At 45.1% G+C, this 17,652-nt stretch overlaps 1 protein-coding gene across 1 annotated transcript in view; it reads left to right on the forward strand.

The window, feature by feature from the left end:
* Window positions 1–17,652, forward strand: part of DMC1 (DNA meiotic recombinase 1) — a gene marked incomplete at its 3' end in the record, with an annotated part of 785,302 nt that overhangs the window by 167,185 nt on the left and 600,465 nt on the right. The window contains exon 4 of the mRNA XM_082264958.1: window positions 8,498–8,644. Coding sequence (XP_082121084.1) covers window positions 8,498–8,644 — 147 coding nt within the window. The remainder of the gene's footprint in view (window positions 1–8,497; window positions 8,645–17,652) is intronic.

The following is a 17,652-nucleotide window of genomic DNA, read 5'->3' on the forward strand; positions in this document are numbered from 1 at the left end:
TCGGCGGGGGAGACCTCGCTGCCAATCAATTTCCTGGAGCTCAGGGTGATAAAGCTTTGTCTATTCTGGTGGTCATCTCCGCTTCAGGGGTGTCCGGTCCGGGTACAGATGGTCAATGCCACGGCCGTGGCATACATAAATCACCAAGGGGGCACGAAGAGTGCCCGGGCAGCCATGGAGGTGGCCGAGATCCTGTCTTGGGCCGAATCGCATGAACGGCGATCTCGGCTGTTCACATTCCGAGTGTGGAAAACTGGCAGGTGGACTATCTGAGTCGCCAGGCCATGGACCAGGGGGAATGGTTCCTGCACCCGGAGGTGTTTCGCCTTCTGTGCACCTGTTGGGGAACCCCAGACGTGGATCTGTTCGCGTCCCACCTCAACAAAAGGGTGGAAAGGTTTGTGGCCAGAACCTGCAAACCTCTGGCGGACGCTGTGGACGTGTTGGTGGTGCCCTGGCATTACTACCGGCTGATCTATGCCTTTCCTCCAATTCAACTGCTGTCCAGGTTCCTTCGCAGGGTGGCGTCGGAACAGATGTCAGTGATTCTAGTGGCCCCGGACTGGCCTCGATGGTCCTGGTACGCGGACATCGTTCAGATGGTCGTCGAACCTCCCTGGCGGCTTCCACTGCGAGACGATCTTCTGTCTCATGGACCGATCTTCCATCCTGCTTTACAGTCGCTGGCTTTAACGTCATTGCTGTTGAAAGCCAGGTCCTGAGGGATAGGGGTCTTCCACAAGCGGTCATCCCTACCTTGTTAATGGCTCGCAAAGCCACTTCAAATCACCGCACTTGGAAAGCGTAAATCGCTTGGTGCGAAGCGAATGGTCTTCATCCTCGCTCCTTCTCGGTGGCGAAGGTCTTGGCCTTCCTGCAGAAGGGCGCGGATCAGCGTCTGGCACTGACTACGGTTAAGGGTCAGTTGCCGGCCTTGGCCATGTTTTTTCAGGGACCGTTGGCGTCGCATTCTTTGGTCCGCACCTTTATTCAAGGGGTGTGGCATTTGGCTCCCCCGAGGAGGGCTCCTTTGCCTCCTTGAGATCTGAATCTGGTTTTGTCAGTGTTAAAAAAAACCTCCTTTCGAGAATATCAGAGATTCCTCTGTCTGTGTTTTCACAGAAAGTTGCTTTTCTGGAGGCGATCACTTTGGCTCCCAGAGTGTCTGAATTGGCGGCCTTATCCTGCCGTTCTCCTTATCTGGTACTTCATAGAGATAAGGTGGTTCTGCGACCGAGTCAATTTTTTCTTCCCAAGGTGGTTTCTTCATTCCACCTCAATGAGGATATTGTGCTGCTTCGCAGTGTGCACAGCTCAAGCATCCTAAGGAGTTTGCCTTGCATTCTCTGGATTTGGTCCGGGCGGTCAAGGTCTACCTGTCCGCCACGGAGTCGATTCAGCAGTCTGATTCTCTATATGTTCTTCCTGAGGGACCTCGGAAGGGATCGGCTGCCTCCGAGGCAACCACTTCTAAGTGGATTAGACAGACGATTAAGGGTCAGGTTCCTCCTTTCCCGGTAAAGGTGCATTCTACTCGAGCCGTTAGTGCCTCTTGGGCTTTTCGCCATCGGGCATCTGTGGCTCAGGTGTGCAAGGCGGCGACCTGGTCGTCCGTGCACACTTTCACTAAGTTTTTCAAACTTGACGTTTTGGCATCTTCGGATGTTTCCTTTGGCCGCAAAGTTTTGAGTGCGGCAGTGGTTTAGGGGACACTGTCTTTTCGGTCCCTCCTTATGGGGTGTTTGTTCTGGGTTTGTACCAGTTTTTTTCCTGTGGGCTCAGGTTGTTACTAGCCCGGTTATTTGCGTTACCTTCTAAATTGGTTGCGTTGTTTTCCCACCCCCATTAGTGAAGGGTAATACCATCGGGCGCTGACTGTCAGAGGACGTAAGAGAAAATACAATTTTTGTAAGAACTTACCGTAAAATTATTTTCTCTGAGTCCTCTGACAGTCGCCGCCCCCACCACTCTGGTTTTTGGATCTGGGGGTTGGGGTCTTCCGGTACTGCTTGCTACAAACTAAGGTAATTTCAGATGAGGTTCTGGTAATGGCTCCCTAGTGGCGTGCTGAAGTACAAAATGTTTTGTTGTATTAACCTGTTAATGAATTATCTGCCTAGGCTGCTCCTGCAGAGTGCGCCATTACCCATTAGTGAAGGCTAATACCATCGGACGGCGACTGTCAGAGGACTCAGAGAAAATAATTTTACAGGAAGTTATTACAAAAATTCTATTTTTTTAATACTAAGTGTCCTCATATATTTTTGGATATTAATATAGATGTCAAATTTGTTCATGTTTCGGACAGGGGCAAATTTAAGGCCCCGGTCCAGAACACGCAATTCATCGTCGGTTAAAGAGACACCACTCAGGTTATAAATACCTGTCCCTAGTGGGGTTTGGGTCTTTTGTGCCCTTCTCCCTCCCCTGCATCCTCTTTTTTCTTTTCTTTAAATTCATTGGTCCGTTTGGGGCCTGATTCAATGGATGGGAGGGGGGGTGGTGTCCCACTTCCACTACATTCGGTACCGGGGTGCATAGTTGAGGATCCCTCCAGGGGGTCCTCTGAACCCCTAACAAATGTGGGTCCTCATTATACCCTTGTAAGGGAGCAAACCTATTATTCATAGGGATAGGATAACTATTAGAGGGACGCCTCCCCCTTCCTCTAGGGTGTCCTCTATTTTGATAAGGGACCGTTTGCCAAAGCTGGTTATTATAACCATATTCCCCATTGGCCCAGTCATTTCTCATGGGTGATTGGTATCTGGGCTGTTGACCCCTACCTCTCCCCCTACCTCTCCCCCTCCCTCTCCCCCTCCCTCTCCCCTTTCTCCCTCCGTGGCCTCTCCCCCCTAACGGGGGGACCTGCAAAGGAGGGGGGCCGGGGTCGGGGGGTTCCCCATTGGGACTCCAATTCAACCTGGGGATCCACCTCCAACAATGGGAGCTGGGGCTGGGCATTAGGATCCACATCAGGTGAACCAGAGTTCCCCTGAGCTACCTGCCACTAATATATTGAGTTCTCCCCAAAGTCACCCATGTCCTTAAGGAATTTCTTCTTTTTCTTTTCTTGGATTTCCTTATCCCATCTTACAAGTTTGGATTTGAGCTCTTCTGATAATCTGATAAACTCTGGTTTCTCCTTATCCTTTTCTATGTTTTTTTTTTTGATAGACTCAATCTGAGCCTCCAGACCTTCCATCTTGCGCTGTTTACGCGACAATAGAAAGGATAAGAGTTCAAGACCTTTAGCAGTAAAGAAATCCCCCCATTCTTTGTTGGAATCAACATCCATCAGTCCGTCGTTTGGTGGGATATCCCATCTCAACCGGCGGGGGATTATCTTTACTGATATATACTGCTGGAAGGAGACAATATCCCACCATGTTTTGATCTTTTTCTCAAATATATGCCCCAATTTTTTGAAGGCATATATGAGATCACTGGGTTCCTTCACAGCAGTGGTACATGAGAAAATATCATCCAATTTAATTTCCCGGGCTTCAACATACCGAAAAATATCCATAATTTTAAATATGTGATCAGCAGCTAAAAATAGAGGATTGGGTAAATCTTAAAACAATAGCGAAGAAAATATTAAGCACTTAATCACTACCCTGACAAAAGAGAAAAAGCAGCTGGACACTTAAATAAGGTCAAACCAACAAAACCTCAAAATAAAACATAAACAAACATTAGTGCAGCGCTAAAATTATGACAATCATATTATAACACACAGTGTAATAAAGTCCATAGTAGTCCAAAGAAAAAAGAGGATGCCACAGTAAGAATGCCTTCAGTGTAGAAAGGGTGAATCAAACACCAAATCAGTGAAGCCTTCCACCAGTGAGTATTAATGCCTCTCACCTCCAGCACTTGACCACTAGGGGTCATCAGGCAAAACAAGCAGGACTGCTGACACAATTCCTCTACAAAGATCCTGGGCTTAATACGGACAAGTCATCCATTCAGGGGAAGAAAGAAAACAATCTAAGTGCTCTCTGTCTCCCTTAAAATTTTATTAAATGAAGTTAAATTAACTTACAAACAAAGCACTGACTCAATGATTAATGCAGGCATAGCAAATACACGTCTTCCACCGTTGGGTGGCCGCGGGTGACGCCAGACTCCTCCCCCCGTACGCGTTACGTCAATGGGCGTGACTTCGTCAGCGGGGCTGGAGAAGCGTCTGATCCCCGCTCATTAAATATACTGTAGCATAGCAACGTGATGCTACAGTGAGTATTCCAGGAAGTCAGGAGGGCAGCACCACTGCATCCTCCTCACTCCGGGACCCGCCCTGTATTGTTAACCCCGGAAATGCTTACAACAAGAAAGCCTGCTGCAGTGATGGGCAAATAATATATATAACCCAAAAAATACTATAAAAGGAGAAAATTATGGTTAATACAACCTGACGCCTTCTTTCCAGAAGCTGGACATCATATTTAATACCGCTAAATAAATCTCCTTAGAATAAAACAGCATATATATTATATTGTGTGAAATCACATAGAAATATTTCCGGGGTTAACAATACAGGGAGGGTCCCGGTGTGAGGAGGACGCAGTGGTGCTGCCCTCCTGACCATCTGGAATCCTCACTGTAGCGTCACATTGCTATGCTACAGTATGATAAACGAATGGCGTTAGGCGCAAAAAGTACCTGCGCTTATTGGATAGAAGTGCAAATGTGCAAAAATATGTTTGTGAACAATACAATTGGTGATAAATATGTGAACTACATAGGTGGATAAAAACATAAACATATATAATTATATATAAAAATATATAGAAGTGCACAATGTAATGGTGTAAACCAAAAATAGGGAGCTGCGACTCAATCGTAAAAACGTATAGAATGATAGATGATACACCCAAGGTGTACTAAGCTGCGCTCACCTTAAAGGTGCAAATGTGCAATAAATAATGATAATAAAATTGCCATATAAAGTTCATAAATGTTAGAAATCATCAACTATTTACAAACGTTAATACACAGATAAAAATTGTTTAAATCGTAATAAATAATCCTGAAAAAGGTGCATAGTAAAGTGCATCAAAAGTCAGTGAATAAATAATTAATTCATGGTTATAGTCCCAATAAACAGATAAAATAGTGCAATCTCCAAGGGATATGACTCTTCACAAGATAAAAATCTTCAATCCCTTCACCATATAGGCACCCAATGTGTGAATGTGCTTACCAGAAAGCACCGACCCCTTATTACAGGGGGTCAATGAAAGCAGAATAATTCAATGCGACCAGACTCCAAACATGAAAGACCAGGCCCTCCAAAGTTATCCACTTCACAACCGCCTTTAAACCATAGAACTTCACACTCCTCCTCCACCTTACGCTCCTTATAGCAGCCAATCAGAATAAAAAATTGGCTGATCTAACTTCTTTAAATGGAAATGTGGTTGCTCTTGGTTGCTGCTCTTTACACATCCATATGAGCCTTTGTAGATGTCAGCTGGAAATCAGCATACAGCATTGGCGGTCAGTAATCATATTTCCTAGCACTATTGTAAAGGGAGATCATGTATTGTCCCTCAAGTTGAAAATGTAATTTTTTCTTAAAATTTTCGCTCTTTCATTAATATCGCAAAATATAAAAAAGCGCAGAGGTGATCAAATACCACCAAAAGAAAGCTCTGTTTGTGGGGAAAAAAGGATGTAAATTTTGTTTGGGTACAGCATTGCATGACCGCGCAATTGTCAGTTAAAGTCACACAGTGCCAAGTTGAAAAAAGGGGTCTTGTCTTTGAGCAGCCAAATCCTCCGGGGCTTAAGTGGAACTCCACCCAAAAGGGGAAGTTCCATTTTAAGCACTCCTCTCCCCAAAATATGCCAAATTTGGCATGTCATTTTTTTGGGGGGGGGGGGACAGGTTCTTAGTTTTGACAGGTACATGCTCCCACTTCGAGCAGAAGATCCCCTCTCCCTCCTTGAAATCTTCTGGGACACGTCAGAGGTCCCAGAAGTTTGCACGACCAATGGGGAGATGCTGTGTGGCATGCACAGTGCACACCCGGCTTTGAAGCCGCATGCTGTCACAGCCGGGTGCCCACACTTACAATGCTGGCTCCCCTGAGAGGAGAGGGAGAGAAGCGAGGCTTCCGGTGGCCGAATCGCTGAACCGTGGGACAGGTGAGTGTCTTGAATAAAAGTCAGTAGCTAAACTTTTTGTAGCTGCTGACTTTTAATAAACGCAAAAACGAGTGGAACTTTGCTTTAAGTAGTTAAACTGCCCTCATTTACAGACCGAAGTTCATCCCTTTGATTTAAAAGAACCAAATTTATAGAATGGTTAATTTTATCTCTCAGCGCTGAGCAATGTTGTGATAAACATTGCTGGCAGACTTTTTTTTTTTTTTTTTTTTTACACCCATCATCTGTGAGCAGAGAATGGCTCTGTGCTGAATAGTGGAAAAGCTGGATTAGGATCGTGAAGGGGATGAATCGAGACTGATTTTTTTTAACAGTTAATAGTGCAGCACTATTAGATAGTATTTGCAGGTTTGAATCATTTATGAAGGTGTGCTGCGTAGTTAGAAGAGAAGGTGTGATCTGTCCAATAGAACTATGTTTTGCAAAAGTATTTCTTCCGTCATGTTAGTTTCAGGTCTTGTCTGCTGCCAGTACAGAAGAACTTTTCTGCATTTAATAAGTGCTTTGTAAGTAATCGTTTGTATTGCTTATATGACATAGAAGCCAGTTGTTATAGTTGTACATCAGTAAATTTGTACACGAGATCCCTAACCTTGGTCCAGAAGGGCTGCAGGAACAAGGCAGCTCCAAAATATGTGAAAGTACACTATATTGTCAAAAGTTTTGGGACTTTACACACACATGAATTTAATGGCATCCCAGTCTTGGTCCGTAGGGTTCAATATTTAGTTAGCCCACCCTTTGCAGGGATATAGTATACTGATTGATTACATTAACTAAGAGACTCACAAAAAAGATTAGCTTTATTTTAAATCCGTATTAAATATATCTAATGTAATTGCTAATACCCATAATGTAAAACAAAGAGCCTAGGATGCAGATGCTGTCTGAACAAAGTAAAAACTAGTGTCAGTCACCTCTGACTCTGCCTGCACCAAAATAATGTATAAAAAAAATACACATTTGATCAATAAAGATTTATAGGGAGCTGTAAGGCCCCTTTCACACATGCTGTCCGTTTGTTCATTTTTCATCCATCCGTTGACGAATGAAAAACGGACATCAATGTAGCTCTATGTAAAAACGGATGACAACGGATGATCATCAGTTAACATCCATTTTCATCCGCTTCCAGCAATGTCCGTTTTTTTGAACGGATGAATGCTCTATTTTTCATCCGTCAAAAAAACGGATGACAACGGATGAAAAACGAATGACAACGGATGAAAAACGGATAACAACTGAAGAAAAACGGATGATAACTGACAAAAAACGGATGGAAAACTGATACATTTTGACGTGACTGAACTGATGAACTGAACGGACCGTATGTGTGAAAGGGGCCTAAATCAGTTATTTGAGTTTTATAACCTAATTTGAATTGCTTTTCTGAAACTGTTTTTAATACCTGTATCAGGTATTATAGCACAAGTGGTGGTGAATTCATTTAGCAAGAAAGCTCATTGGATTTATTGAGTTTCCTGGAAAAAGGAAACTACACAATGTTTGATTTCAAGAGACGTTTTTGTTATTGTTTTTAGTTGAAATATTGTATTGCATTGTTTTATGAAAGGTGTTGTGTTAAGAGAGTTAGATGCTGTACCTTTTGTGTGTTTAAACTGTTTTGAGTCATGCCTTTATGAGAGTGTGGGTGAGTACTAACAGGCAGCGGGTCTAACATAATATATTTTGGTTCACAGCAGCTCACAAGTTTTTTTTTTTCACATGACAGCACTAATCAGGGCTGGCCAGACAGACTTAAACTGTAGACAGCATACATCTGCAGAGTAATAGAAGCTCCTCCCAAAGATCTTTTCCTGTAAATGGCAAAAAAACAGAGAAAGTTAATATGAGCACACAACAGCTCTGCAGGAATAAGGTACTTAGGGGATTTAAAAGAAATAAAAGCAAAATACAGTGGCATGATATACTGTATATGATTTATGTGAATTAATTCTGCCAATTAACATTTCTGTGTTTAGTATCACTCAATTCACTCACTTCCGTTAAGGTGAGAAACCTACCACTGTCTGACATAAACAAAACAAAAGGGCTCAAAAGCCTAGTGCATTACTGTCATCACTGTAATAGCCAGAATATAAAAGCATAGTACAAAACCCAAGAAACAGAACGGGGATCCAAAAGATAGAACACACAAGGTCCTAACATGAATCAAACTACTGCTGACACGTTTCAAGGGACATGCACTCTTCAGAATACTTCAAATACACTTTTATGAAAATAAAAAAATACAGAAAACGTGGTAGTATAATATTAACCTACAGTACTTATAACCATCTTTTTTTTTTTTATCCAACAGAATGTAGCAGACATTAAGAAGTTAAAATCTGTGGGAATATGCACCGTAAAAGGCATTCAGATGACCACCAAAAAGACTTTGTGTAATATTAAAGGTCTGTCTGAGGCTAAAGTGGACAAGATCAAAGAAGCTGCAAACAAGTTAATAGTGAGTTGCAAACTGATAGCAATTTTCTAAATTATTTCTTTTGATTAGTGAAAAATTAAAAATTAACATGGTTTTAATTCTACCTGAAACTATACAAAAGGCCCCTATAGTTGTTTAACAGCTGTTCACCTTTGGAACATGTTACATATTCCACCCCTATTTATGGTGGAACATGTAACCTGTTCCAGCTCCTGCATTCTCTCTGCCCGATCCCCATCTCCCTATGACCGCACCTGCTGTCACAATTTAAAAACAGCATCCTCCTAATTCACAGATTCTTCCTGCAATTCAGTAACTGCCTGCCCGTATCTGAGGTACTAACAGACCGTTTGCTGAGAGTCTGCAGGATTCTGGCATTGCACCTGTGATCTGCTGATCGCGCGTGCAGTGCTTTACGGGCTACAGTATAAATAAAATAATACAGTAAATGCAAATTTACTACTTGCAAAAAGATGTGCATTTATCATTTCTCTTTCTTTCGTTGATGGACACAGCTTCCCATTATTCAGAAACATAGGGTTATATTGCACTATGAGTAGGACACTAGGCAGAAAAAAAACTTGGCTACACCTATGGGCAGTCCCAGGTGGTATACTCCCTTATCTGCTGTAGGTCTTCCGTTTTTTTCTGCCTAGTCAAGCGTAAGGACCTAGTTCTCTGCCAGGATCTTTGGTCCTGGGAATTTTTTTCTTTTTAAATGGCTTTTTTTTTTTCTCCTAGTTTTTTTCCTATGAGATCTAAAATCAACTGCCGGACTGGGCGATGGGCTGGATAATCTAGATCCAGTGGTCACCCCTGTTTGGCCAGCGAGCATGTGAAGTCCACAGCTCCACTCTAGGTCGGCCGTGACATAGCCCCAGTGGACAGGGGCTGGCCTGCGAGTTAAACGTCTCGCAAAGTCGCATACAACCGAGTCTCGGCCTGACTCGCAGCATTCCTCTTGGCCAACAGCCCCCCATTTCGATGGTGAGGAGGTTCTGTCTGGAGCGGTGCTCGTCTGGTTCCTGGTATGGTGAGTAGCTCCCCCCCTCTTCCCCTGGAGGGTTTTGGGGGACTTAGGCCCTTCCCTGAGACAGTCATAACTGTGGGTTCCCCTCAGACCCCCCCCCCGGTTGCTGGTGGTCCCTGTGAGCCATCTGGTATCCCCACCCCCCCCTCCCATCTGGGTTAGTGCTGGGGCTCGTGTGCTGCACTGAACTAGTGGGAGGGGGGGGGGGGTAGCCGGCTGGTTACTGGGGTCCAGTGCCCGATCCTCCCTCTCCTTGCTGGTTAATGCCAAGGCACCAAGGATCCCTCCTGGTTCCCTGGGAGCTTTGTTATAGCCTATGTGTTTCAATGGTCATGTTTGTGTAGTCTGGCAGCCATTTTTTGTTGGTTTGGTGTACTATTAGAGCGGCGGCCATGACAGGGGAGCCTCTGGGCGGTGATTTCGGCTGTGGGAGCTCCTCCTTTCCCATGGTGTTGACTCCTGGGTTTTTTCCTTCCCCTTGGACTCTGTAAGTGGAGCAGTGCTATTCCTGGTGCAGACCGGTACTACTCTGGTGGGTTGGTGAGTCTGGTGGGGTCCTTCCCTCTCTCTGGTGCAAGTTGTGGGGTGCTCTGCTTGCTAGTGACCCAGTGGTGCTAACGGCGCGGTGGGGGTATCCCATAGCGGTGCTAGACATTTTTTGCGGTGGCCCCCTTCATTACTTATGGAGTCTCAGGAGCACATTTCCCCACCTGATCCCCTCTCGGAGGCTACAGGTCCCTTCGGGGTCCCAGCCCCCCCATTGATGCACTGAAAGCGGTCCTGGAGTCCTTTATTTTCTGGGTGGAGGTGGCCTTTGGGCTACAGGCTAGCAAAAAGCATTCCCCACCTTCCCCGTCTCATCTGATCCTGAATCTGAATTGGCCTCTGCGGACGCGTCCCATCATGCGGGGTCTGCAGCCACACTCCCTGATTTATCAGATAGGGAGGATGATTCCTCCACCTCTGTAGCTGCGCATGAGAAGGCGCTAGTTTATGCACTGATTGCATCTGTGTGGGAAACTTAAAAAATGGAGGATGCGGCTTAGTCTGCGGCAGAGGTGCCAGTCCCCTTTGGCACCCATAAGTCGTCTCAGATGGGAAAAGTGTTTCCTTATCCCTCCTGTTTTGACAAATTTGTCTCTAAAGAGTGGGAGCGTCCGAAACGTGCCTTTGTGGTTCCTATACGCTTTTGCGGTGCAGTACCCCACCCCCTTGAGGAGTTTCTCCTCGGGAAGTGGACTGTTCCATAGTTGGTGGACCCCGTCTCCAAGTTGTACACGGAAACCATGATTCCAGTAGAGGACTCTCTGGGTTTTAAAGATCTGACTGACAGAAAGGCGGAGTCTGTTTCCCTACCAGGAGATATTGGATGACAATGTGATGCAGTCTGTCACAAACCTGAGGCTTGGGAGACGGACCTTTCAACAGGACAATGATCCCAAGCATACCTCCAAGTCCACTAGAGCATGGTTGCAGATTAAAGGCTGGAACATTTTGGAGTGGCCATCACAGTCACCAGACTTAAATTTGATTGAGAACCTCTGGTGGGACTTAAAGAAAGCAGTTGCAGTGCACAAGCCTAAGAATGTGACTGAACTGGAGGCTTTTGCCCATGACGAATGGGCGAAGATACCCGTAGATCGCTGCAAGACACTTGTGTCAAGCTATGCTTCACGTTTAAAAGCTGTTATAACTGTAAAAGGATGTGTATAAAGAATATAAGTGCGCAGGATCAATTATGTGAATAAGCAGCTACCTTAGAACCAAATGGTGATCAAAATAGAGAAAAGAAATCAGGTGCGCTAAAATTCACTTGTGTCACAAATCAGGATTTAGGTGTGACACTATAGTGAGTGTCCACCGTATACCCGTGGTGTGTGCCTGAGTTGATGTGCATTCAAGAGGGTGTACAGTTGGATACTATGCACCCTTATGCATAAACATAAAATTGCGTGGTAGATAGGTGATGGCAAATCAGTATTGTGATAACAACATAAACCAAAAAGTGCACTTGAATAATTCAAAAACAGTGTCCATATATTCAGTGTGTTGCCACCGCTGTGTATACTTTATAAGTTAGGAGAAAAAGGTGCATAAAGTCCCAATTCTTCCCTCACAAGCTGTGAGAGATTCGCAAAGTAGGTTCCCCTAAGTCTGTAGGGTGCAGTTGGGTTCCACCACCTAGGAGGGGATTGGCCCCTTACCATAGAAAAGGAGGTCAAGGGCGGATAGTCAACCCAGTAGTGTCTTAGGGATTTCAGGAGGTCACAGTGAAGAACACTCAATAATGAGGGTAGCCTCTTACCAGATCACTCTAAAAGGAGGGCAACTGTCTCACTGGTGTTTGGTTGTCAGGTCCTGGTCCTCTACACTCTGGGTATCTCTCTCAGCTGTCACGGGTGAGGGCTTCCGTATGTGACTCGTAAAACAAAATCAGACCATAGTGCAGTACATTAGCAGTGTCCCAGTCCAGATGGCCGGTCTCCTCAAACTCCCAGTCTTTCCGTTGTCAGTGGGAAGTATAGCAGCAGAGGTGGAGGAGGCAGCAGCTCAAGAGGAGAATGAGTTAACTTTCTCCTCTTGAGCTGCTGCCTGCTCCACCTCTGCTGCTGTACTTCCCACTTACAACGGAAAGACTGGGAGTGTGAGGAGACCGGCCATCTGGACTGGGACACTGCTAATGTACTGCACTATGGTCTGATTTTGTTTTATGAGTCACATACGGAAGCCCTCACCCGTGACAGCTGAGAGAGATGCCCAGAGTGTAGAGGACCAGGACCAGGAACTGACAACCAAACACCAGTGAGACAGTTGCCCTCCTTTTAGAGTGATCTGGTAAGAGGCTACCCTCATTATTGAGTGTTCTTCACTGTGACCTCCTGAAATCCCCAAGACACTACTGGGTTGACTATCCGCCCTTGACCTCCTTTTCTATGGTAAGGGGCCAATCCCCTCCTAGGTGGTGGAACCCAACTGCACCCTACAGACTTAGGGGAACCTACTTTGCGAATCTCTCACAGCTTGTGAGGGAAGAATTGGGACTTTATGCACCTTTTTCTCCTAACTTATAAAAGTATACGCAGCGGTGGCAACACACTGAATATATGGACACTGTTTTTGAATTATTCAAGTGCACTTTTTGGTTTATGTTGTTATCACAATACTGATTTGCCATCACCTATCTACCACGCAATTTTATGTTTATGCATAAGGGTGCATAGTATCCAACTGTACACCCTCTTGAATGCACATCAACTCAGGCACACACCACGGGTATACGGTGGACACTCACTATAGTGTCACACCTAAATCCTGATTTGTGACACAAGTGAATTTTAGCGCACCTGATTTCTTTTCTCAACTGTAAAAAGATGTTGTACTAAGTACTAAGATTGAATGTCACTTGGGGGTGAATAAAACTGATAATGATGTGAGCACAGAAAAGACATTTGTGGTTATTTCATTATAAATGTTATGTTATATTTGTCTGACCTACACGTGCCTCTTTGATTTAATTGTAAGCAGGATGACTGAATGATCAAAATCAATGTCAAACTGGTCAAAACAATCAATTTCAGTGGGGGTTGAATAGTTTTGAACACAACTGTATATATCTCTCTGCGTCCAGTCTCTGTATCCGTGGGATTGCGCTACTGCGCATGTGCCCCACAGACAGCCGTTGGGACTTGGAGCGCAGAGACTTCAGGCGGCCAGTGTCCTGTCGGATAATGCCTCCCTGTCAAAAAATGCATCTTCCATATATATAAATGGAAGAATTAAAATAAATAAAAAAAAAAAATATATATATCCTTCTGTTCTAAGTATACTAAATAAAATAAATAAATAAAAAAAAAATATATATATATATAGCTCCTTCTGTTCTAAGTATACTAAACACTGTTCTAAGTATACTAAACAATCTATACATATAAAGTACAAGTGTCTCTGCGTCCAGTCCCTGTGTCCGTGGGATTGCGCTACTGCGCATGTGCCCCACGGACAGCCATTGGGACTTGGAGCGCAGAGATTTTGGGGGGCCGGGCAAAACTGTTGAATCGGCGGATGTGCGCGGGCGCGCGGCGGGTGCGCGCTCGCGTGGACTTACTGCTAAGTCTTTTTTTACAAATGTTTGACCACATATGTTCTAGCGCCCGTTAATTTAACGGGCTTAATGTCTAGTGAAAGTAATAATACCTGTGATGTGATTATAAATGATACCCACCAAAATTCTATGATGGATATTATATAACTTATAAAGTGCAAATAATAGTGCTTGTGCTATATCCACAAATAAATACATACAGTGATATATATCATGAAAAATCTCTCATATAATGAATGAATCAATAAAGTGACAAGTGCTAGTGAAAATAACGTCCATTAACTCCTCTTCCTTATGTTCTATAGTCCTTGGTTAAGCAGTTCATAAATAAATAAAGTGACCGGTGTCCACTGTGCAAGATAATCACACTCGTGAAATCACACTGTGCCCAGGGCTGTGAGCCGTGCTCCCCGCTTTCCTCCCTACTCACCAGAAGTAGGTTGGATATGAGCCTTATAAATCTCCACTGGTGGTAATATGAAACACATCCTCCAGGGATAGGGGTCACTCCAGTGTATCCTCTTAGTGCTCCTGATACTTCGGGGCTATATCCTCCTCACCTCCACGTACCAGCCCTGTATTCTCCTATTACTATGTATTTGGTGACTACTGAGTCTTTTTGAAAGTCGGATTCGCTCTTTGTAATCACGGATGGACAGAAAGGGCTGCCTGCGTTTGCTGCGACTATTTCCAGATGGATCAGACAAGCAGTTGTGCAGGCCTATTCAATTAAGAGTCAGGTTCCACCTTTCCCTGTTAAGGTGCATTCTACTCGGGCGCTTAGTGCTTCCTGGGCCTTTTGCCATCAGGCGTCTGTGGTTCAGGTTTTCAAGGTAGCTACCTGGTCGTCTGTTCATACCTTCACAAAGTTTTAGAAGGTGGATGTGCTGACATCTGCAGATGCCTCCTTTGGCCACAAAGTTTTGCAGAGAGAGGGAGTATACCTTCTTGGACTGCCCATGGGCGTAGCCAGAACTTTTTTTCTGCCTAGTGTCCTATTCCTGTAGGGGGCAGTATAACCCTACTGTTAAGAAGAAAAGAGACTGCGTCCGTCAATGAACTTCAGAGAAAAGGATTTTACGGTAAGACAAAAATAAAATTTTTTCCTTCCTGCCCACAGACTGGTTACAGGGTCTGTTTGAGGCGGTACAAGACCTGTTCCATTAAGGGATGATTGTCCTGGTTCCGACTTTGGAAAGTTTTCAGGGTTTTTACTCAAACCTGTTCACAGTCCCCAGGAATGAAGGTAAAGTGCGTCCAATTCTGGACCTCACGGCGGTAAACTGCTTTGTGTGGGTAAACAATTTCAGAATGGAGTCCATTTGAACAGTGGTGGCATCCCTGCGTCAGGGGGATTTTCTTGCCTCTATCGATATCAAGGATGCTTACCTTCACTTTTCAATATGTGCCAGTCACCAGCGTTTTCTCCATTTTGCTGGGGGAGAGGAGCATTATCAGTTTGTGGCGTTACCCTTTGATCTCACCTCCGCTACTCGGGTCTTCACAAAAGCGTTGGCTCTGGTGCTAGCTTTGGTATGCCAATAGGGGATTGCGGTACCTGGCTACTTGGTCGATCTCCTTCTGTGAGCGGAGTCTCCATCTGTTCTGGTGGAGAACCTGAAGATCACAATACGAACTCTACGGGAGTTCTGCTGGATTCTGAATTTCCAGAAGTCTGCCCTGGTTCCGTCCACAAAGCTGGACTATTTGGACTGGACTCAGCCGCAGCCAGAGTGCTTCTTCCTCTGGATAAACTTCAGAAATTGTAGGCTGCAATTCGCCTCCTGCTGTCCAACAAATGGTCATCCCTCTGGACTTGAATGCAGGTGCTGGGCCTGATGGTATCTAATTCGAGGCAGTTCTGTTTGCGCAGTTTCATACGAGGTCCCTGCAAAGGGAGATTCTGATCAAATGATTCTCTGGACAATCAGATCTGACTGAGTCAGGGAACAAAGGAGTCCCTGATATGGTGGCTTTGCTCTCCGGTGCTTTGGCTGGGAAAATCCTTCCTTCCCTTGTATTGGACAGTGGTCACCATGGATTCCAGCCTGTCTGGCTGGGGAGGCGTCCTCGGCAAGCATTCTGCTCAGGGGATCTGGATGCTGGAAGAGTCCAAACTACTGATCAATGTCCTGGAACTCCGAGCGATCAGACTGCGCCTGAATCATTGGACAGATTGTCTTCAGGGACTTATGTCAATCACCAAGGGGGCACAAGAAGTGCCCTGGCGGCTCTGGAGGTAGCCGGCATTCTAAGGTGGGCAGAATGGTTTGTTGCAGCCCTCTCCGCTGTACACATTCCCTGGGTGGAAAATTGGCATGTGGATTACCTTAGTCTGCAGGCGTTGGACCAAGGGGAGTGGTCCCTTCATCCAGGGGTGTTTCACTAGCTGTGTCTCTGATGGGGTTCCCCCAAGGCGGATCTGTTGTTGTCTCAGCTCAACAGAAAGGTGCAGAGGTATGTGGATCAGTCAAGGCATCCTCTCACAGATGCCACAGACATGCTGGTGGCCCCGTGGGGTCAGTATCCTCTGATTTTAGGCCTTCCCTCCTCTGAAACTTCTAAGCAGGATCGAGGCAGAAGGGATTCCGGTTATCTTAGAGGCTCTGGATTGGCCTCGCTGGGCTTGGTACGCCAATCTGGTGCGACTGGTCGCCAACGTTCCTTGGAAGCTTTCTCTCAGAGAGCATCTGCTGTCCCAAGGACTGATCTTCCATCCTGCTTTACAGTCGCTGGCTTTGACGGCTTGGCTGTTGAACGCCAGGTGCTAAAGTATAAAGGTTTACCTGAGTCCGTGATTCCTACACCGCTAAAAGCTAGAAAATTGACTTCTAGAAAGATCTACCATTGTACGTGGAAGATGTATATTGCGTGGTGTGAATCTCTTGGGGTTCATCCTCACTCCTTTTCGGTGGCTCAGATCTTAACCTTTCTTCAAGGGGGGAAGGGGTTGAACGGAAATTGGCCTTGAGTACTATCAAGGGCCAGGTATCAGCCTTGGCGGTCTTTTTCCAACGACCTATGGCCACACTCTCCCTGGTGCGTACTTTTCTTCATGGTGTTCAACATTTGGTTCCTCCAGTGCAGGCTCTGTTGCTGATCTGGAATCCTAATGTGTTGCTTTCAGCTCTACTGAAGCTTCTCTTTGAAAATATTCGGGAGGTTTCCCTGCTTACGCTGCCGCAGAAGGAGGCCTTTTTGGTGGCTATCACCTCTGCATGCAGGGTATCGCCCCTGTCTGTCATTTCTTCCTAAGGTGGTCTCTGACTGTCATTTGAATGAAGATATTGTGTTGCCTTCCCTGTGTCCCAGGCCTAAATATCCGAAGGAATTTCATTTGCATGCCTTGGATGTGGTCCGAGCAATTAGGGTGTTCCTGGCAGCTGCTGAGTCTTTCAGGAATAAAAGGAAAATAAAGTGCAGCGCTATAAAATTACAAATGGTGCATAAAATCATTCACATTAAAATGTATAAAATGCACAATAAAAAGCACGTGGATCATAAATCATAAAGTCCTTAAAAGCTGATTTCCAAAGTGAAAAACAGGAATATTTAAAACGACACTGCAAACGTGACTCCTCCACCACAGATAATACATACAGCCTCTCACCTCCTGTATTCGACCACTAGGGGTCACAACACTTTGTATCAGTAAGCCAGAGGCAGCCAGAAGATCTGTATATCCAGGATCCAACAGGTTCACAGAAACTCGTGTATGGCAATCTGGAAAAGATAAATAAAACGATCTAATGCTCTCCGCTTAATTAAGGACATTTATTAAAGTAAAAAATAAAGCATCACTCACAAGCAAGGCACTGTCACAGTGCCAGATGAAAGCGAAAGTGCAGACATGTGTTCCAGGATCTCAGAGAGCTGCGGGTGACATCAGACTCCTTC

The sequence above is a fragment of the Pelophylax lessonae genome, assembly GCF_965119305.1.
Source record: "Pelophylax lessonae genome assembly, chromosome: 8".
Taxonomy (NCBI): Eukaryota; Metazoa; Chordata; class Amphibia; order Anura; family Ranidae; genus Pelophylax; species Pelophylax lessonae.